At 35.6% G+C, this 23645-nt stretch overlaps 1 protein-coding gene across 3 annotated transcripts in view; it reads right to left on the bottom strand.

The window, feature by feature from the left end:
- GRID2 (glutamate ionotropic receptor delta type subunit 2) overlaps nt 1-23645 on the bottom strand; it is a 1659435-nt gene that overhangs the window by 701221 nt on the left and 934569 nt on the right. For all 3 annotated transcript variants that reach the window (XM_037830265.1, XM_037830266.1, XM_037830264.1), the window contains exon 5: nt 2721-2774. In XM_037830265.1, coding sequence (XP_037686193.1) covers nt 2721-2774 — 54 coding nt within the window. The remainder of the gene's footprint in view (nt 1-2720; nt 2775-23645) is intronic.

Raw genomic sequence — 23645 nt, 5'->3', positions numbered from 1 at the left:
CTAAATTTCAAGCTTGTTTAGATACAAGTAATAACCAATTTAAATAGAGTGGGTTGTTAAAATGGATTTTTTAGAGGGTAGGTGGTATTGACCCACCCAAAAGAAATGATTCCTTTGCTCAAGGACTAGTAAGAAAGGAGAGTTCCAGTAAAAAGGAGATAAGGGTTCAGTAAAGGTATAGGTGAATGTATAATTATGATAGTTTACACTACGAAGCTATCAAGTGTGAAGAAGAAGAAAAGAACTGAGGTCTTCTACAGTATGGCTACTTATTGAATTGCTTACTGGTTAGATTGCTTTCTGTGTGGGGTGTTTTATTTTTTAAAACAGTGGCTCAAATTATGGAATATCGATTTAAAGACAGTTTTTGTCTTCCTAATGTTTTGTGAAATAGGATTTAGTGATAAATTTAACAAAATGAGTTATAATGTTTGTGAATGATACAGTAAAATCTAAACTTTTATTATTCTTCCCATGATATTCATCACTAATAAAATACATAGTAGTCTACTTAGTGAGAGACTATCTCTATACAGTCTCAAAACATGAAGAAGTGATTTCTTTCGAAGCACAAATTGAACCATAAGCTGTGGTTAAATACTGCTGGCCTTCTGGGTAGCTCTTCCTGGGTTCATATTTCTAAGATCAGAGGTTGTCTGAGAAGTTAATTTGGATATAGAAAAATATATATAATCAGGGGTCCCTCTGCAATTCTCCCAAAGAATAGGAGAAAATAGCTATCTCCATTTCTTGACTGCAAGTATTGATTTGTTTTGATTAATCCAAGTTAATAAGGAGGCAAGAAATCATTTTTCCTCCTTAGCCAGCTCATTGACTAGAACAATTAAAATTATTCCAGATTGCTTAGACTCAAGAAATATGTATACTCTATTTTCTATCAGAAGTTGGACACAAGATAAAATGAAGGGGTTAAGAAGATTCTCTATTTTAAAAAGGTTATCTAAAAAACAATTAAAACAAAAACAAAAACTAATGGGATAAGTGGTTCCCTTAAGATTACAACTAAGACAGTGGAAATCACAAAAATATAATCTATAAAAACAATTATTAAAAAAATAGAAACTTTGAATCGGATTTAAGACAGTTTTAAATCTCAATATCACCAGTTAATAGTTGTGTAATATTGAACCTTAGTCCCCTGCTTAAAAATAAATATGAAAATATCTCATTTGAAAGTTATCATAAAGGTTTGCTAATATTCCTTCCCTTTTAACTTTCCCTCTGCCCTTATGTTTGAGCAGATTAGTCATTCTATATAGAAAATTAAGAGGTATTAGAAATGAGAAAATATCAGAACTTCATTGAAAATAGAACAACCCCCGTCACCCCACCCCCCCCCGCCACACACACACTTCACCTTTGTGTATCTCAGAAAACCATAGTTTAATTTACCATTAGGAACAAAGTGGCGAATCATATAGACTAAAGTTTGGCAGACCCAAAACAGATTGGGAAGATATTTCCAGTGACTTTAAACTGAGCTAAAAAAAAGAGTCATTCCATTAAGTGAAGCACTGTGTAGGAGAAATGTCTCAAAGCTGATAATTGTTTTTACTCTTCCCTGTAAGGAGATGCAACTCATTGACCCTTCATAGACCTCACTCCCTTAGTACTTCACAGAGTAACTTTTTAGTATACAATGAAATACTATGTGTGAAAGTGATCTGTGAACTTTAATGTGCTGTAATCTTTATGGTAATACCATTTATTGAATTTTATGTGCCAATCACTGTGTTAGAGCTTTAGATTATATCTTATTTCATTTTTATTATGAACCTATAAAGTAGATATCAGTACACCTGTTGTATAATTAAGAAAACTAAAGCATAGGGAAATTATATTATATATCCATAGTCACACAGCTAACATGTTTTATAGCCAGGATTCAAACTATCTTGCTGATTACAAAACCTGAATTCCTACCTCAAATGCTATTTTGTCCCCAAAAGAAAATCTGTAATTCTATAATTCCATATTAATATCCGTAGATAAATAATACATTTTCTTTATACATAAATAATAGATATGACTGAATCTATTCAATCTCATTGAGGACAGATTTGCATGGTCACATCATTTGTGCACAATCAATCTATATTCATTGTCCTTTCCGATTCTCATTGGTGGTTGCTAATGGACAACTTATTTCACAAGGTTCTAATGTTGTAATATATAGTTAATTTCATATTGTCTTAAAAAAATGTTCATAAGGAATTTGACAAGTGGGTGGATTTTGAAAGTTTTATTTCTTTATTTAAAGTAAAGAAAAATCTGTTCTCCATTTATTCACATTCATGCACTGAACTATTTAATCTTTGTGTAAGGGGGAAACTATAAAAATTTTAGAAACAACATTAAAATATAAATGGAACACAAGCTCTCCACTGGGAGGAATTCACTGTGCTTGCAAAGAAGAATTGTACTTTTTCTAAAGATGATCTCCCTGGGCAGGCAGAGTGAGCTGATGGAAAAGGCTAACAGATACTCAGTGGGGAAGAGTTTCTCCATTTATTTTATTCATACAAGGCCTCTTATAATATTTTTAAAATCCTCATTCTATTTTTATTTGACAACATCCACTCAGTATGCTAAAAGTTTACTTCATATTCTGTTTCCTCTTGGAAATTCAAGTCTGTAGGAAATGTTGTCAATGTGTACAACAACAGGACTCATCGTTAACGATATTTAGTTGGCTTTACCTCATTTATAATGATCCAGTGACAGTCAAAAGCAACCAAATTAGTCTCCACAACCTAGAATAGAAAACAAACCAGCTATCAGTCAGCATTATCATGAAAAACCAACCAAACAAAATGGATATACATTTCAAATGGCAAAAAAGCCTTTATTATTATTCAGTAGAAGATGGAAAACAATCAGTAAAGTGCTGTAAAACATTTGTGTATTTGTTTAACTTGATAAGTAAGTATGAAAGTATAATTTGTCAAAACTCTAGAAAAGCCTAGATTACAGATAAAAAATAATATAAATAATAATGTGCTGGGATTTAACTGAGAATGGAGTTTGAGTAATATTCATATTCTCCATTCCCAATATCTACGTATATATCTTTCCACAATTTGGCTCTAACAACCTTCTTTTCTTCCACTACTTCCCTATATATACAGTTGCTACTCTCTTGCAAAGTAAATTGTTCTATGTTCTTTTGGCAAGTTTTGTGCCTTCTGTCTTCTAAGGAGGCAGAATTCCAAAATTACCTGGATGTAAAGACTAAAAGCAATTGACATATTAACATCAAGATATGGGTGGGTAATAGTAGTAACTTTTAGATTGCTAATCACATGAAAATAAATAAAAATTATGACGTAGAACTGCACTGACCATAAAACAAACCTCTGTTGTGTTGAAACATTACATGTTAGCTCTATTTGTTAGAGCAATTTAGCCTATCTTATCTAATGCAATGTATTTTATTAATCTTAGCTATGCACCATTTTGTAACCTTAATACATTTTAATAAACATACTCAACAGAGTAATTTTTAAATCAGTGATTTTACAAAGGCACGATTGCAAAACCCTGCAATATTTGTTGGACTTTTCATGAATATTGAATTTTTAAGACTTTTTTTTAAGAGCTTACTTTTCTCTAGGGAAGGAAAGAAAATTACACTATGAAGTACTTAAGAATGAAAAGACAGATATTTCTTAACTCTTTAGTAATATGCCAAAGTATACACAACTAAAATCCATGTATGACTGTGGTAGCATATTATTTGAAACTAAAAAAAAAAAGAATATAAGTTCCTTAGGCCTAGGTTAGCATTTTCATGCATAATCATTGAGCTGGCATGAATTCTTTGATTTTTTTGTTATTGAATGTTACTGGAAGTGAACAAGGAGAAAAAAACAGTAATTAAAAAGGTAACTGATATCAGTAACAGAAGGAATATTTGGTAAGGGGCATAAGAAAAATGACAGGGAATTCAATAGCATAACCTTGGAAACCCAGTAAACTATGAGTTCTTTCACTTGAACAACTAGCATAGGTATAGGATAATATAATCTTATGTATGCAGAAAACCAGAAGGATTGAAACTTACAGTGGAGTTAAAAGAAATGTGAAAAAGTGGTGGAAACATTGTTTATTCTTCTCACATATTATCAAATTGAGCTAATAAACAGAGAGCATGCTTAGGAGACACATATTTACCCCCAAAATAAATTCCCAGCTGTTTGTCTAGATAACAAAATCCAACTAGCTATTGCAAATACCAAATCAATTCATCTGATAATTTTTATATTTTTTAGTAATATTAATTCCTTTCCACTTGATGCACTTAAAGTCTAAATAATGCTGTATCAAACTAGTGGCATTCCTAACTTGAGGGACTGAATTGCCTCAGGATAAATAAGTAAAAAGCGAATGTAAGACATCCCATAATGTTTAAAACCATTATATTTTATTTTGCAGCTATGTTAGAACTGAAATGGGGAAAATTATTTCCTTTATCCCACCTTCTTTAACTAGATAACCCATCTGGAGTCTTAGCAGTGAATATATATGAAATCAATGAAAGGGATTAAGCAATTTGATTGATATTTTCCTTCTTTTTCAGTGGAAACTTAGTTCATATTCAAGCACATCATTGTAATAGCTTTTTTCCCCCCTCATTCTGTGTTTTCTTATAAATGTTTGCTAGATAGTAAATACTAACTGCTTTTCTAGCTAAATTTTCAAAAATTGTAAGACATATGAAATACTAAATGTACTAAAAATAATATTTATTTTATTACCATAATGTTTTAGAAACTACTGAAAAGATCATATTATGCATAGGCTATCAAAAGAAAGTAGCAAGTCACTAAGAAAATAACTATCCAAGGAGGACTCCAGTGCACGTGTGTCAAAATAATGGAAAGGAAATATGAATTTTCCTTTGTTGTCTGTTTCTTCTCTTCCTCCTACCCCATAATTCTCTTATATACCCACACATCTTAGTAGTGTATTAGTATGGTGCATATTCGTATAGGCTTAATGTCATATTGATATTTAGCAATGTAGTTTTAACAAACGAGACTATCCCACCTCCCAAGAAGCTGAGCTTACTTTAGGCAATTGAGCAAAAAGGAAGAAGAGAAAAAAGTCCTGTCAAGAAGACAAGCAATGAATAAGGACCAACCATCTGTCACTGGCAGTAACTTTAGAACTTCTGAATCTTTAGAAAACCCTGACAGTTTGTCACTGTGTCTTCCATCATTCATTCTCAAATCTTTAAAAGTGTTAAATATAAGACAATCTGAATTAAAGAAATCAACAACACTGCCAGAGCTTGTATCTCCTTGGTAATAAATGTGGAACAGTTCCTACTAGAGTGGAGGACAATTTAATTGACTAAACAATAACAGAAATATGCTGTCTTTCACTCAACCTTCAGGCTTAATTAAATTAAGCTTGCTCCCTTTGCAGAATGCACTAAATAGTACACACATATGCAAAGGGGTTCTAGTGGTTCTGTGTACCTGCAAGCCTCAGTTTCCTCATTTGTCAAGGTATCGGGTGCTTGCTTCCCTGTTCCTACCTATTACAAATCGTCAGGTGGAAACCGGCAAGTGGCATGCTGGGGGAGAGGACACCAGCAGTTATTCTGGAGCAGATGGCCTGAGAAACTACTCCCTTCCTGGCTCCTCTATAGCAAAACTACAACGAATGCTTATCTCAGCATTTCTAGAACTGCAGTTGGTGGGACACTACTTCCAATAAAATCAATAAGTATTCTGTAGCCAAATAAATTTAGAAATGCTAGGTTGAGCAAAGTTAAACATAATTTTTTGTTACAGTACTCTTCAGAGTTTTAATAGGGTAATATCAGTAAAGAAGTATAATTAACATAAATGTCATTCTAATGCATATAATATTATTCCATATATTAGTTAACTGTGGTATATATAGCTTTGGATTTAAGGGTGTGAGCTCTGAAGTCAAAGGCCAATGCTTCCATTTTCTGACAGTGTGACTGAGCAAATCACCAACCCTGTAAGCCTCAGTTTCCTCATTTGTCAAAAGAGTTAATAATAGGTTCCTCATATTAGAATCATAATGAGGATTAAATGAGATAATGGCACATGGTAATTTCTCAATACCTATTAATTTCTCATATTTTAATTAATGTACATTATAGATCTCCAGGAGAGGATATTTGGTATTCAGCCTATTCTAAATGTATTTGACCACAGAAACCATTTTTTTCACCCAAAAATCTCATGAGATTAGTACATTCTGAGAAATGTAGACTAGAAAAAATGTTAATTTAGCCACACATTTCAAAAACTTCTAAAATTTAATTGAAACACCACCAAGGATCTTGTAATTTTAAAATCATGATCTTAGAATAACACTGCAGAGAGCACAACCAACAAAGGAAAATATTTCCACAAAACAAAAACAAAAAATTGAATTATCATATTTCCCATAAAACCAAATGTATATGTAATAGTTCTGATCAAATGGTGATACTTGCTTTCCTTTCCTTTTAATTTTTATCTCTCTCTGTAATTAAACAAAACAGAACTAAAAAAAAAAATCACTACACTCTCTTCCATAAATTATAGAAAGGGAAGTTAGCGTATATTTGTGTATAAAGTTTTAGTGTATAGCAGATTTTCGGCAAAGATTCATGCATTTACAGCATGAACTCTACATCAAGTTGCCTGAGTGTCTTAGATGGTTAAACTGTAGTACCACAGGATTCTGCCAAAAAACTGAGTGCAATTCAATTCTATGAAATGAAAGTGACAGTAAAAGTTCCAGCCTTCTTAAGGTACAATAAACATGCACGTGACATAGGATTCATTTCCATTGCTTATTGCCTTTGCTTGTTTTGCCTTTGTTTTTCTTTTCACCAAAACTAAAACCACATTATAAGGAGACCCTGGAGTGTTATTTGTGCAGAGACCGTCTTTAATTCCCAAGTATATCCAGCAGATGGCATCAGTAATCCCTCATGCTGGTATTGGGCAGCTTGGGGAGGTTCTGAAAGGACTGTCTTGTTTGCATTTCTCCATGAGCTCAGCATGGATCCCTAACTTGCTTCTGTTCTTGTCCAAGAAGCCACTATCTGCCACCCAACTCTGTGCCTTTCGCTTTATAGTCTCTGCTCTGATCTTCCAGCTGGAAGACCGAAAATACACTTGTATCCAAATCCTTTTGCCATTACTGCCAAAGTTATTTCATACACAAATATGCTGGAATTATTGTTTCTGCTGTGCAGTTGGGTCTTCCCACACCCCCTGGGAGATGGAAATATGCCACCTCTGAGATTTGGCCAACACAATGCTACCTGCTATGCTTCTTAATGCATTAAGATGAGCAAGAACACAGAAATGCAAGAATATAAAGATTGGGCAATGATTAAAAGTAATTTTATTTCAACTGTTTGCCTGCTGAGACTATAAATTAAAATGTGACAATTGTTGCCGGTGCAAGGGACCACTTTGTTACTGTTTTTAATTCTTTGCAAGTGGGGTTCTTTTAGATGTTTGCTGTAGTGATTAAAGGTAGGTTATGCCAAAATAATTAGAAAAGCAGGGTTTGTGGAAGGTCCACTAATCCCTTGCCTGTTTCATGATATTGTAATATGCTAACATTGGGCAAAAAAAGAGGGAATTACATTAAAATATTTATTTGTTTACTTATTTAAAAGCTGAATGACTGTTGGCAGGGTAAATTAATTTTCAAGTATGACTCGCAAATGAATAAGTTGAGTTCTTACTTGGATTTTGATCAGAGCTTAACTTGATGATTTAGGGACATTTTGGCACTTGATTCCTGGGATTTATGAACCAAGACTTTCTTGTTATCTTGCAGTAAATAATAATAAAAAAAAAAAATTAAAAAGTTTCTTAAAGAGAAGTCCATGGATCACATCTAAATGCAACACGCAGGCCATACAGCTTTGAACTTTCATGCCTTTGTTTTGTGTCTTTTGATCTTTCCTTTATCCTCTCTCCTTAAGGAAGTGTTTCTCATAACTCAAAGACTGAACCAAATGTCAAATCCCTCCTACCTTGCCTCCTTACCCCTAGGTGGTACTATCCCTGATTTTGTGCTCTCATAGCACTCCAAACAAATCTTTATCACAGCTTTTATTAAACTGCATTTAGCTATGTAACTGTGGGAGACATATTGTAATTTATAGCCCCCTTCTTCCTGGCCTGGGATGCTCTTCCACCAGGGACATCCATACAGGTATCTCTTTCTTGTCTCTTAGCTTAGGACTCGGTATAAGTGTCACTTCATCAGGGATGACTTCCAAGATTACTGATCTTTGATCTCCCCCCCCCCCACCATGGCTTTCTATCACTTTCTCTTGTACTATTCTTCTTAGAGCCCTTGTCCTGAGACTAAGAAATAAATACACATATATACATACTCATTTTCTGTCTTTTTTGTTACACTGGGATATAAATTTTACTGGAGTAAGAACTTTGTTTTGATCACTGGTCTATCCCCTTAGAATAGTGACTGACACATACAGGGTTTCAGTAAGTATTTGTTGCCAGGCATAAGGCAGCTTTCCACTAAATGGTGTTTGTGGAAAAAATATAACTATATAGACCTACCTCATGTTTATCTGTCTGTGGGTAGTCCCAACCTCACCTAGGACTAGCCATTTGATAATCTAAGGAAGTCACCAGATGGAATTTAATTTCTAAAAATTAAATAAGCAATAAATGAAGCAATTTACATTTTCTTAAAGGAGGAGATCTTGATAATTTATATGATACTGAAGTAGAGAATATCATTTTCAGAATCTCCAAACAAAATACCTCAGGACTTGGAGGCTGTGTGGTACTAGATAAAGCACAAAAAATTTGAATAAACAGACCTGTGTTCAAATGCCAGGCCTCCTTATTGGCAGTTAGGTGCATTACTCACTTCTTTGGTTTCCTGATGAATCAAATAGTACTTTCCTCACAGGTATGTAGTGAGGACTAAAGAATTGAATGTATCTAAAGCACCTGGGACATTGTAAGTGTTTAAACATGCAAATTCCTTTCCTTCTTTATACCCTCTCCCGTTCTTTTCTTTACTCAGGTCAATGCAGTATTTTCTATAATACTCATGAATGGCCACTAGCACTTATTTAAGTCAGCAACTGTTTACTGAATGCTATTTACAGTACATCAATAATAATAACAATAATAATGATAATTTTGGCTAATATTTAACTAGTGCTTATTTTAGGCAAGGCATTAAGTGCTTTTACATAGAGAATAACTCATTTAATACTCACAGCATCCTTATGATGTAAGCACTATAATAATGTCCATTTTACATATAAGGAAACTGAAGAACAAAAACGTTAAGTAACTTGCCCCAAATCATAAAGCTACACAGGAGTAGAAGCCAGAATCAATAACTAACAAAGATCCTTTGTACAAACATTTGCATTACACTCTTTCTTCAAGATGCAGAAACCATTATGCATTCTTCAAAAGCAGAATAGTTACTGATGAACTGAAGCTTGCAGAATATTCTACTGAATTATCTTACGTTCATCCACCATTCTACTCCATAAGCATTTGCCTTGAAGTATTGTAAAAGCATTTGCTTTAACTGTAGTAAATTTCAGTTCTCAATTTCTTTTCAAAATGGGAACAACTTGCCCCACTGATTAACTGACTAAACATTCTCTATCTATCCATCCATCTCTCTCTCTCTCTCTAACTGCTTAATCAGAAAAACAGGTAACAGGTATCTGGTCCTGTTCTTTAATCATAGCAATGTTTTCCATTGTCATGACAGGAGTCAAGTCCAAAAGCTTCTAGAGAAAAAAAATGGACAATGATTCTTGGGTATTTTGTCAATAAAACAATGAAGTCTCTAGTGTTGGCAGTTAGTCAGTTAATTATTTTCCTTCTGTTCTTACTGTACTGAAAGTCTTTGCATAACTTGGCTATATTTTGGATTATCAATAGCTCATCACTGATGAAGTCACTATGGAAGCTGATCATTGCTCATTAAAAGATATTGCCAGTTGAATAGTTTTGTTATCCTGGGGCTTTTCCAATACTTCATGGAAGATCAGCTTTCTACAATTTCAAGAATGGTATAAAATGTTGGTGATTCTAGAATCAACGGACTTCACACACACAAAAAAATCAACAAAGTCTTAATTGGCTTTGATGCACAAGGCATGGGGTGTGTGTGGGGGGGGGGGGAGCAGAGAAATGCAAAATATGAACTTCCAGGATCATCTTCCTAAACTATTTGTGTTTGTCATTCGAATAGTATTACAGTTTATTCAAGGTATGATTTACAGATTTTTTTACCAATTCAACATAAGACCTTCAAGCTTCCCTGAGGTTTCTAGATTTCTATCATAGTTTTTTTTCCCATAGAAAACAGCCTTGTGGCCCACTGGAAAAGATGTTTTCAGTGGTTTTAGACTGAACCACATGATACATTCCAGAATTCCGAGCCATTTACTTCCCCTGTCTGTGCTATTTCATTATGATGAAATAGGAACCATCTTTTCCTTCTACTGGCAAATCACCTTATGGTGTTAGAACTGTGTTTAGTAACAAAATGTCAGTTGAAACTGAGACACCAACTGCTAACTCCTCCTCAAATAAAACATCATTAGCAGAACAGAATTAGAGTTTGACAAAGAAACCCAGCTATTATCACTTAAGGCAATAATATTAAAATCATCTGAATTCCTCTGAATGCCATTCCACATCTTAAAATACAGTGTTCCACCTTTTCTAGAAATGGGTCACAAAACTCTGGGGTATAGTGTCACTGCAAACTCATGGCTTTCAGACCCTAGTGGACACTCAATGCTGACCAGTAACTCTTCTTCCTGTTTATACTTAGTTTTGCTCTTCCCCCGTTCTTCACAGCAGTGACATAAACTTTCAACCAGCTCCACTAGCCCATATTCCTAACAACTTCACAAGTAACTTTGTTTTCTAGTTAAACAAGAAATGCATAAGGATCAACAGGTAAAACTAGTTTAAAGCCCTCAGATTTGTGCCCCTCTAAAAGCAAAAGCAAAGCAAAATAAAACAATCTTTATTTGAACTATAATACATGATGCTGAGTGGGTATGAATTATGCATCATCAGCAATAGTAAAAACTTAGTGCCTTTCATCCTTTGGGCCTTATGCCAACCTTTTGAAGGTAGTCACTACTATTTTCCCTATTTCATTAATAAATATACACCATCTATTGTGGGCTGAATTGTGTCCTTCCAAAAGATATGTTCAAGTCTTACCCCCCAGTACCTGTGAATGTGATCTTATTTGAAAACAGGGTCTTTGCAGATATAATTAGTTAGGATGAGGTCGTGCAGGATTGGAGTGGGCCCTAATCCGATATGACTGGTATCCTTATAAGAAGGGGGGAGATCTGATGCAGACACATGTACATACAGACACAGAGGGAAGATGGCCATGCGAAGAGAGAGGCAGAGACTCGACCTATGCTCCCACAAGCCAAGGAACATGGGGCCACCAGAAGCTGGAAGAAGCAAGGAAGCCTGCAGGAGGGAACATGGTTCTGCCGACACCTGGATTTTGGACTCATAGCCTCTAGAACTGTGAGAGAAGAAATTTCTGTTGTTTCAAGCCACTCAGTATGTGGTGCTTTGTTGTGCAGTCCTAAGAAGCAAACACACTTTCTTAGCTTCATTCTTCCCATCCTCATCCTGGCAAAATAAGCATTCGTCCCCTTACAAAGGGGCCAATCCTTTCACTAGGGCCCTGTGTCCTTTCTTCTTTCCTTCTTAAGGACCCTGCATCATCTGTTATCTATAGACTCTTGTGTCTTCAACATCTCCATTTACAGCCTATGTGACTGGATTTCCTTCTAGCTAATATGCTGTCTCTCAACCTTCCTTTACAGGCAGTCCTCTCAAATGTTGCCTTTGACTGTGTTCTCTTTTTCCCACACCTCCCATTCAGACCTCAGTTATTCTGACTTCTGCTCACAAAGCCCTCTTTCCTTGACTGGACCCAAGGTGTCCCTCAGGTCTCATCATCACCTCTATGAAGACTTCTATTATTATCACACCACATCTGACCAAAATCCCTCTTATAAATGTGGATATGTAGCACCATCACTGAACTTACATCACTATATTTGTCTTCTTATTAGAATCCACTCTCCACCATACTAAAAGCTTCTTGAGTCAAGTGTTATATTTCATCCATTTTTGTATTCCCAACAAATAACTCTGGACACAACTCATAATAGACATTAAGTATTTGTGAACTAAATGAAAGCATTCATGTTAAAAAAAAATCACAGTGTATATATGCAGCTGTAGACAAGTTTCCAGCACATTAACACGTCCAACCTTAAGAGCTTGTGTTGCTTATATTCTCTGCCTGAGGAATTTATCTAGCTTGTTTGGCCACACAAAAACACAACCTAAGGGATCTGCTAGCTTTACTGGTAGTTAACCCTCACCCAGTGGACATAGTAAGCAGTGAATAGTATGCCAGCCTCTCCACTCTCTAGGTAGTGATTCTGAGGTATAGTCTTCACAAAGTTTCTCAGATGCTCCCCAGAAAGACTGGGCCACAGCTGTCCACACTGGCTTTCCACTTTACCCTCTCTCATGTTCATCACTTCCTCACTTGTGCTTTCTGGGACCGCCTCCCTAATAAGCCATGTGTGTCCAAACTGATATAGCCTTTCTATACAAAACACACAATTTACTGCACATGGATATAGAATAGTTACCATCACTAAAATGAAGAAATTCTTGAGCAGTAGAAAAATGTTCTTGAGAAATTAAAATTATTCACAATCTGTCCATGGGAATTGCTTTCCTATAATAGATCTGACTGTTGAGATAATCATAATTCTAAAAAGCTTTGGTGTCCCTGTGTACTATGCATTTGAGAATTCTTTCATGAGTTGTTGTCAATTTTAGCATGCATCAGAATCACATGGAAGGCTTATGAAACACAGATTGCCAGGTTTCACACTGACAGTTTGGGATTCAGAAGGTTGGACTTGGGGTCAATAATTTACATTTTTAACAAATTTCCAGGGGATGCCCATGTTGTAGTTCTGGTGAATCACTTTTAGACATGTTGCCCTGGTCAGGGACTGAAGGTGGTGATTTGGCATTGATCCTGTATTCATTCAGTTAATGTAACAAAGCCACTCTACATTTTTGACCACAAAAATGTACTAAGACATAGTGCTAGGTCCTGGGGTTGCCTCGGTGAGCAAGACATACTTGGTTCCTATTCTCAAGTGAGGCTTCAGCCTAGCTCCACTGGATGCTTACTAGGAGAAGCATAAAATAACCTGCCAGTGTCCACATAACATTCCAGCAGAGATAAGTAAGGCACAAACTTTTCCATAGAAAGAAAACCAGAAGCCTTGTTTTAGAAAGTATACTGCCTTTTCAAGTCTATTGTTGAAAATCAACTTATTTGAAGTGAACTTTTTGAAACACATTAAAGAGTTCCTATTTATACTTCAATCATTGCTACATAAATTACAGCTTTGCACAAATTATTTCAATCACACATATTACCCATTTGCGTTGGTGGGTTATCATATATTAGAATGGAATTTTGGGGTTTTGTAAATATAAACATCATTTTGATTTTGCAACCATTTTTCGTTTTTGTTTTTGTTTTTTGTTTTCAATCCCTAAATCACAAGGTCAGCCTTGAGTACAGGCTACAGATTATATCCTGAAGTACATCTGTGCTTGTTTGGAGCTATGTACCCCAGAAAAACATATTCTTAAGCTTGGTCCATCCCTGTAAGGTGTGAACTTTTGTAAATAGAACCTTGTGATGAGGTTATTTCAGTTAAAGTGTGACCCAGATGAGTCAGGATGGGTCTACTGAAGGCCTCATAAGAAAGGTCAAAGAGATAGAGAAGGCCAGAGGGAGGAGCCAGAAGCTAAAGTCAACAAAGCCCAGAAGACAAGGGACAGCCAGGAGAGGCCTCCATGTACATTGCCATGTAGGCCAGTCTGGATGTATTATGTCCCCCAAAACTCCATTATCTTTGATATAGTCTTGTGTGGGCAGACGTATCAGTGTTGATTAGACTGTAATTCTTTGAGTGTTTCCGTGGAGAAGCGCCCCACCCAACTGTGGGTGATGACTTTGGATAGTTTCTGTGGAGGTGTGGACCCACCCATTCAGCATGGCCCTTGATGAGTTTCCTGGAGCACTATATAAACTCAGACAGAAGGAGTGAGCTTGCTACAGCCATGAGGGACACTTTGAAGAATGCACAGAAAGCTGAGATAGTAGCTGCAGATGAGAGACAGTTTGAAGATGGCCGTTGAAAGCAGACTCTTGCTCTGGAGAAGCTAAGAGAGGACAAATACTCCAAGTGCAACTAAGAGTGACATTTTTGAGGAACTGCAGCCTAGAGAGGAATGTCCTGGGAGAAAGCCATTTTGAAACCAGAACTTTGGAGCAAATGCCAGCCATGTGCCTTCCCAGCTAACAGAGGTTTTCCAGACACCATTGGCCATCCTCCAGTGAAGGTACCCGATTGCTGACGTGTTACCTTGGACACTTTATGGCCTTAAGACTGTAACTGTGTAACCAAATAAATCCCCTTTTATAAAAGCCAATCCGTTTCTGGTGTTTTGCATTCTGGCAGCATTAGCAAACTAGAACACTATGTGGCAGAAAAGCCAAAGACTGAGGATCTCCAGCACCAAGCCAAAGACCACCACAGTATTCTGGTAGAAAGCATAGTCTTAATGACGCCTGTAGTCTGAACTTCTTCTAGCCTCAAAACCATGAACTAATAAATTCCCATTGCATGGTATTTGCTTTAGCAATGAGAAAACTAAAATGTCATCATTAGATTTACTCGTTCTTTGTTTCGTCTATGCATTCCAGATAATAGTAGGATTTGTTCCTGCTAAACTGGTAAATAAATGATGTGTCAAGGCTAGCCTCAACTAAATTCCAGGAAGATAAAGAGAAATGAAGGAAAAAAAAAAACCCTGAAAATTATTATACATATTTCTGTTCTTTAATCAGTTTCTCTTTTGAGAATTAACCTTTATTATGAACCATAGAAAGGGACTGTGGTGGTTGGAAGCTATATGTACTCCAGAAAAACATGGTCTTAATTCTAATCCATTCCTGCAGGTGTGAATCCATTGAAAGTAGGACCTTTTGATGAGGTTATTTCATTTAAGGTATAGCCCAGCCAAATCAAGACGGGTCTTATCCTATAACTGGAGTCCCTTATAAGTAGAATGAAATTTAGACAGTGAGAGAGAAAGTCACAGGGAACAGTCAGAAACTGAAATTCAACAGAAGTTGGAAGAGAAAGACTGGGAGAGGTCATGATGTGTGTTGCCATGTGACAGAGAAGCTAAGGGCCGAGGATTGCCATCAGCTTCAATGCCACAGTTTTGGGGGAGAAAGCACCATCTGATGATTCCTTGATTTGGACATTTTCCTGTTTTCAAAACCATGAGCAAATATATTCCCATTCTTTAACCTGGCCTAATGGTTTTTGCTTGAGCAGCCTAGGAAACCAGAACAGGGACTGAGGTATGTTTCTGTCATTTGAGTTGATGTAGCACAGTATGACATAACTGTGGTCCACAATGCAAGTGGCAGTCTAGGGATATGCACCAGGACTTTATTGGTCCATTTTAAAAGATTACATGCTAATTTTGAATCTCCCATTTCCAGTTACTTAAATACTTAGCACCTTTTTACAGTTACCATAGTTTCATATTTAGCACAATTTCGAATTTACTCAGGTCAGAATACAAAAGTAAGACAGCAAAGAAGCATCTGTCTGACGATGATCTGTGGTCCAGCTCAGACCTCAAGGATACACTGGCAGCTAGAATTCTGAGGGCAACTTCTCTTCCTTTATAGAGAAATTTGAAAACAGTCATAAAACAGATTGTTTTACAGGCTTCAAAAGCCTTCCTCTCAAGGTGATGTGATGAACTCTTAGAAGATTGCCTTTAATAGTATTCTGAGAATTAAGGACACGGACATATTAAAGAAGTAACTTTTTTTTTCTGGCCAGACCATCACAGTTGTTGAAATTGATTTTTCTACATTTTTTGTTTGCTTGTTTTTGCTGTTGCTGCTTGTTTCTTTTCTTTTTTTGTGTGTGCTTATTGGTATAATGCAGAGTTTTAGAAAAATTCATTCCACCGCATTCTAAGCCACTGTGGTTTACTGGAGTAAGGGCATACAGTGGTTTAGTTTAGTTTAGTATGCTTGTTCTTATAGATACATTTCAGTGTGACTTACAGTGTGATTTACAGTGTTGTCAGGTCAGAGTGGTTTTTATATCAATAGAAAACTCACTTGCCTTTTAGGTCCAAAATTGAGAAAATGAAAAAGACATACTGAATTGTATCTTACACTGTATCTTCTGAACAGTTCATTGAAGTGTTTATCATTTAAGTTTTTAATTTAATCATTTAAAAGAGGAAGCAATTGTTACAAAAGGTCATTATTTTCCTGAAACTGGAGTTTTGGATGATAATATGATTTTCTAAAATTTTCAAGTTCTTTAGGTGACTTATGAAATTATTTTCAAATGGACCCTTATCTGTAGTTATTTGCCTCATTTTGTTAAAAAGCAAAGTGTTAATAAGGTTATGGATTCAGCTTCTGTGTAGGTAAATTACTATTCCTCTCTAAATACTATTCCTCTCTACTAAAATCATGGTAAGAGCCCTACGACATTATTTCCAACAAAAATAACTGAATATCATTCTATCACTGTCAAGTTCTCCAACGTAGAATGTAAAAGACAAAGTATTGATGTTACAGACAGATAGTTGGGAAAGAGGTGAAAGGAGAACTGAATTGTCATGCAGAAGTAGAAGATATTTTAGGTATAATGAGCAATTTAAGGCTGGCATTTTCCAGAACATATTGGAAGAACAAGCCTTATTTGAAGTATCATTGATAAATAACAGATATTTAAAATGAACTCTGAATAACTGAGAAGCAAAGACTAATAATTTTATGCAAATAGTTAAATATTCCCTGACACACAGAATTGCTATTCCAAGGCCAATTAATTAAGCTTAGGCAAAAAGTAGTTTGAACCACACAGAAGAGAACTAGCCAAATCTGGATCTAACAAAAACTAAATAAGGTTTTTACAATTATTTTTAAATCTTATTTTTAAAATAAGATTAAAAAAACAAATAATTTAAGATTTATAACTACCATGTGTATAGTTTATGATTTTTAAAAACATCCTAAATTATATTTAGAGTAAATCTGTTAAAATGTAATAATTATATGTAATCCGAAAATCATGTGGGTTCGGTTATGTTAAAATAACTCATGTTTCTAATTATAAAAGCCATAGTTATAGAACTCTTCTTGGCATTTTAGAGATAATTATGCAGGTCCTAAGGATGGTAACTTGCTATTGCAAGTTGAGATTCTGTTGTACATAGTGGGAAGAAACACGTCAGCAGTGTTTCCTGACAAATGATCCTTTAACAGGGTCGAATTCTTTATAGGTGTGGTTTTTGTCATAGAATAATAAAATTAACTTATAATAAACACTGCCTTCAGTTTCAACACTTTTTTCTTTAATAAATGAATACATATGCCATTTAAAAAATAAAATATGTATACTTTTATCCTTCTAAATAATACCCTTAAGTTTTATACTTCATATATACAGTTAAAATACATAGCTAACATAGCTTATTGGGAACTTTTGATACATGAAGCTATATCAGACCAATCTCAGAGCTAATAAAAACTAAGATTAATTTCCAGATAAATATTCTTCAAAGTATTTTGCAAATTTTCTGATTTGCCGTAATAAAAATCAATTAATTTGTAAAATGATTCTGAATCATATTGTATATATTACTTGAAAATTATATTCTTTCTTTTTCTTAAACTTATGTTTAAAAAAAAGTCTCTGCATCTCTAAAGTAATCTTGTACAGGACCCAAAATATTCAATTTGATTAAAATTTTGTGATTAAAACAGTAACAGACAAAGGAAAAAATTAGGACAAAGGATTATCTAGCTTTAAAGTGAGGAAATTAGGTCATTCTGCTAGATAATGAATTTTCTCTCTGTCCTAATTGTATTTGTAAAAGTACATATCATTGGGGAAATCTATCTCATTAGCCTTGAATATGACTCTAACAAATCTAAAAACATATTTCAAATGGAAAAAAATATTCTTGAGGGCCAAATAATAGCCAAAGACATTTTCAGGGTAGAGAGTGAGAGATATGATTTGGAACTGGCACATCCTAAATATTTGTGGTTTAAAATGTGAACTGTGGTAGAACTTATTGGGTGGTTTACCAAGATTTCAGGGCTACCTGTGAGGATTTGAAGCAATATCTACCCCAGAAAAACATGTTCTTAAATCTAAGCCATTCCCATGGATATAAAGTAGGACTCTTTGATGAGACTACATCAGTTAAGGTGTGACCCACCTCATTCAGGATGGGACTTAATTCTATTACTAGAGTCTTTATAAATGGAATGAACAGAGAGAGAGAGAGAGAGAGAGAGAGAGAGAGAGGGGGCCATAGAAGCCAGAAGCTGAAATCAGTAAAACCTGGGAGAGAAGGGAGAGACGAGCAGAAGCTGCTGTGTGCCCTGCCATGTGGCAGAGGAGCCAAGGGTCACATTGCTGATGCCTTAATTTGGACATTTTCCCAGACTCTAACCATAAGCAAACAAATTCCCATTGTTTATGACAAACTATTTCATGGTGTCTGCTTGGAGCAGGCTGGGAAACTAAAACACCACCCAATCCGCCAAATACCTAAATGGAGTTGAGGAGATATTAAATCTTGAGCAAAGAAAAAGTTTTTCTTTGAAAGCAGAACTAAGTCCTTTTAATCAAGACAATCAATAGCCATTTCAATTTGTGGAAATCAAAAGTGATTTTTGAGATGTAGTTTAATAAAATATAGAAATCTATATTAATTCTAAAAATATCAAGATATATAAAAGATGTAAATACACTTGAGTTTGTTGTTTCAATAATGCAAAATAAAAGGCTAAGAAATTCCTTTCTCAGGCATTTTCTTTTGGGGAACAAATTATAATGTAAATAAAGTAAGAGAATGAAACCATTGAGTTTTTTAAACTATGCAAATTTAAAACAATACAAATATAGATACACGCAAAGTCAATTTGACAAGATTAATTTTAATCGTTAAAATGTCCACCCAAAGAGAGCAACAAAAATTAACAACATCAAGACTGGTGTCATTCTCAGAGTTCAAGGAGAAAAAGATATCACTATGTGAAGAGGCACAAATTTTGGTTTATTGTAGGCTTTCTGTTCCATTAACCATGTTCATGAGGTACTCCCTTTCAGGAATTAAAAATAGGAATTTTTAAATAGATTTTTAAAGAGTGGCAATAATGGGGTATTAAAAGTACTCCAAGGAAGATACTTAAATCTAATTATAATGGTAATGCAATGAATGATAGCTGTGCTTCACTTTTTATAACTAAATCTGATGGAAAAAATTTGTGGCAGAGGCAACAAAGATCCTACTCTGCAATCATTTTCCTTGATGCATATATATGTATATGTATATATATGTATGTGTGTGTGTGTGTATATATATATATATATATATATATATATATATATATATATATATCCCATGGGATTGTGGGTAGTTATGATGAGGTATTGAGCAAAAAGTAAGGTCATTCTGTGTAAGTGCATGTATTGAACACACAATTACAGTCTCTCTGAATCAGAAAGAAATGTTTACATGGTCATATTAATGTTAATACTGAACATGGATAGTTATAAATGGGTTAAAACTATATTATAAGGAGGAGGAAGGGTAAATTTGTGCAGGAGATGATATAAGGAAGCCAAATTCTTACCTTCCACATTAGTATGTTAATAGATAAAATATCTGAAAATCTAAGGAAAAGCAGTGTGTATATGTTATTAAGAACTATTTGGAGAATACTAAAGTAGCTAAGAAAAAATATAAAACAAAAATTAAAGATTGCTAGGCTACTTTAGCAAATACCATGAAATGGTTCAGCTTAAACAATGGGAATTTATTCCCTCAGGATTTGAGGCTGAGAAGTCCAAATCAAGGTGTCATTAAGGCCATGCTTTCTCCCTGAAGACTGACATTCTGGGCTGACTGTCAGGACTCCTTCATTCCTCTCTCACATGGCGACATGTCTCCTAGTCTCTCCCTTCTCCTCCGGGTTCCATCAATACCTAGCCTCTTGCTTCTTGTGGTTTTTGTTCTGTCTGTCTGAATTTCACTCTGCTTCTAAAGGATTCCAGTAGTAGGATTAAGACCCATCCTGACAGAGGTAGGCCACACCTTCCTAACTGAAGTAACATCATCAAAATGTCCTACTTACGAGTTCACACTTACAGGAATGGATTAAATATAACAACGTGTTTTTCTGGTGTGCATACAGCTTCAAACCACCTAATTCTACCCTCTGAACCCCTAAAGGATATGTTCTTTCTACATGCAAAATACATTCATTCTGTTGCAATATCCCCAAAGCCTTAAGTCACTTCAGAAACAATGCTAAGTACAAAGTCTCATCAAAATCAGTTTTGGGTGTGGTCTGTCCTGGGGCACAATTCCCCTCTGTGGACCTGTGAAACCTAGAGAATAAGTTATCTGCCTCCAGTAAACAGAGGAGGGACAGGCATAGGATAAGCATTCCAGTTTCCACAGGGAGGAACTGGAAGGAAAACAGGGGTCACGGATCCCAAACAATTCTGAAACCCAAAAGGGCATACTTCATTAGATTTAAAGGTTTAGGAGTCACCTATGAACAATGTTTTGACCTCTGGGCTGATGAAGAGGCAGCCCTGCCCTTTCCAAGTGCTTGCCCAGCATTGGCAGTCCCATCCCTTCCAATTCTCTTCCAGAACATCTCCAAGCATTGGGATGGCAGCCAGACTCTCTCTGCAATCCCCAGGGCACAGACTCCACCCTCTCAGAGCACTGGAATTGCAGGACTCTTCCTCAGCAATGAGGCAGAAGGTGAGGCCTCTTCTAGCACTAGAGCAGACACACTTTCTCCACACTCATGGGTGGGCCCACTCTTTTGGCCTGAGAAGATGTCTTCAGTCCAGACCTCAGCTTTCATGTTTCTCCCATTGAAATGATTTTTCCTTCAATTTGTCCTATCTCTATCCCTTTTAGTCCAGGCTGGCAGTGGTTCTATTCATACAAATTACACAAAAACTTACCCATTTTACATGTAGTTCAGAGGGGTCTAATCCATTAGACAGAAGGACTTTCCCATAGATCCTTCCTGGATAGTTGTATGTCCAGTCCTGACTTCCCTGTAATGGCTGAGTGGTTCCATGTTCAGTTAATCCCTCCCAATGCAGCACTATTCTCCAGGGACTCACTGTCTAGAAGCTCAGAATTTTCTAAGCCATCAATTTCTTATGCCTTTCCTTTCACATTTTACTATAAGCTGCAAGGAGAATCCAGGCTGCACCTCCCAAACTCAGCCTGGAAATCTCCTCAGCTAAACATCCACGTTCATTACTCTCAAGTTCTGCCTTCCATCCTACATCAGAATTTAATTTTGTCAAGTTTGCTACCATTTTAAAAAAACAAGAATTTACTGCGTTTCCTCCAGTTTCCATCATACATTCTTCATTTTCTTCTAAGGTCTCTTCAGAAGCACCTTTAGCATCCATATTTCTACCAACAGTCTCTTCAATGCAATCTTGGCCTTTTCTATCAAGCACCTCACAATTCTTCCAGCTTCTACCCATGACCCAATTCCAAAGACATTTTCTCATTTTTGGTATTTGCAGTAGTAGCATCCCACTCTCCTGGTACCAAGATTTGCTTCCTGGGTTGATTAAGCAAATGCCATGAAATCGTTTGGCTTAAAAAATGGGAATTTATTCATTTATGGTTTGAGACGGGAAAAAGTCCAAATCAAGGTATTATCAAGACAATGTTTTCTCCCTGAAGTCTGTGGCATTCTGGGGCTACCTGCTGGCAAATCTCTGGTCCATAGCTTGTTACATGGCACGGCACATGAGGGTGTCTCCCAGTCGCTCCCTCCTCTTCTGTTTTCCATCGATGTCCAACCTCTTGCTTCCTGTCCTATTTTCTGTTTGTCTGAATTTCACTCCACTTATAAAGGACTTCAGTAATAGGATTAAGATTGGGCCACACCTTTTTAACTGAAATAACTTCATCAAAGGTCCTACTTAAAATGGGTCCACACCCACAGAAATTGATTAAATTTAAGGACGTGTTGTTATGGGGTACATACAGCTTCAATCCACCACAGTTGCCTCTACAAAATGGGAAAAGGGAAAGGGGAAGAGAGGAAAAGCTACTTTTCATTATTAGTCTTAAAAATACTTAAATTTTCTTTTTTTACTGAGTGTATGTAGAATTTTCATAAAAATCAAAATTTATTCTTAAAAATTAGCTGTATATTCTTTGCACTGTTCTAAAAATTTTTTAAATATCATATTTGGAAATAATCTGATCAAAATATTTTCTAAATAATTTTGTTAAAATTTGCTCAAAAATCAAACTAAAGTATAATTAATATCTACAGTTTTAAAGCCTGTTTTTGTTTCAAAGGACCATACTTCATGTGTATATCCCATATCTTAAATATACCCCTTATATTATGAAAGTAAAGTAATATCAGCTTCCTATGTTGCTGACCTTGTCATAATCAGTTTGAGTGCTTGTAGTCAATTAAAACAGTGATATCCTACAGAGAATGTTTATTATTTTCTCGCTGCTGTTTTATTATCTTCTTTGGGAGCAATGATATGCTCCATGGTAGATGGAAGATTTGTTGGAAAGTACTGTTCTATGCTAGGATATCCTTTTGAAATTCACAGCAACCAGTACAACACATATTTCTTACCACAGAAAGCTTTAACAAGAGAATAAAACAAAGGTACTTTTGAAATTTCTTCTTGAAATCTCTCTTCTACTTCTCTTTCTGGACTTTAATTCAAAATAAAAAGGCATTTCAAAAATCACTGAAGTTAATAGGAAAGTCCAATCAAATGCATCTTTTCTTCAGACATGCTTTAATTACCACATGTGTCTATGAACATTTCCTTAACATTAACTTAATCCTGACACCTATTTTCAAACTCTTTAGGAAAATGATTTTTCCAACCCTCCAGTTATTCAAATTGAATCAATACTGGACTACTGAAGGTGGAGCTGGTTTTCTGGCACACTGCCTAATCTACAGACAGATTCTTAATCTGGGAGATTTGATAGTCTTAGAGATTGGGTTCAGCTCTAGGGACTTGAGAAATTTATGAAAGAGTACCTGTGAAGTTTTCTTTGAGAGATTTTATAGCTAAAGTGAATGAATCCTGATGGCTACAGTTGCATGAGGAAAGATAATGCATATACAGAGTTATAGCCAAAAACAGTAGGGACCTCAAAACTTTGGTTGAAGTACAAGGACACAGACCACAAATATAACATTCAAGTAAAGCTTTTTGCTGTTCACCACTATCCATTAATTGTTAAAATATGTACCATCAGCCAGAGACAGAGCCTATCCAAGTCATCATATTATTTACTGGACACCTAAAATGGGCCAGGCTGGTTTCATCACAATACCAGAACCATCTCATTCCTGCCTAGACATTTTTG

The sequence above is a fragment of the Choloepus didactylus genome, chromosome 3 (genome assembly GCF_015220235.1).
Source record: "Choloepus didactylus isolate mChoDid1 chromosome 3, mChoDid1.pri, whole genome shotgun sequence".
Lineage (NCBI taxonomy): Eukaryota > Metazoa > Chordata > Mammalia > Pilosa > Megalonychidae > Choloepus > Choloepus didactylus.
The sequence above is the reverse complement of the archived record's forward strand: the minus strand, read 5'-3'. Positions and strand labels throughout refer to the sequence as shown.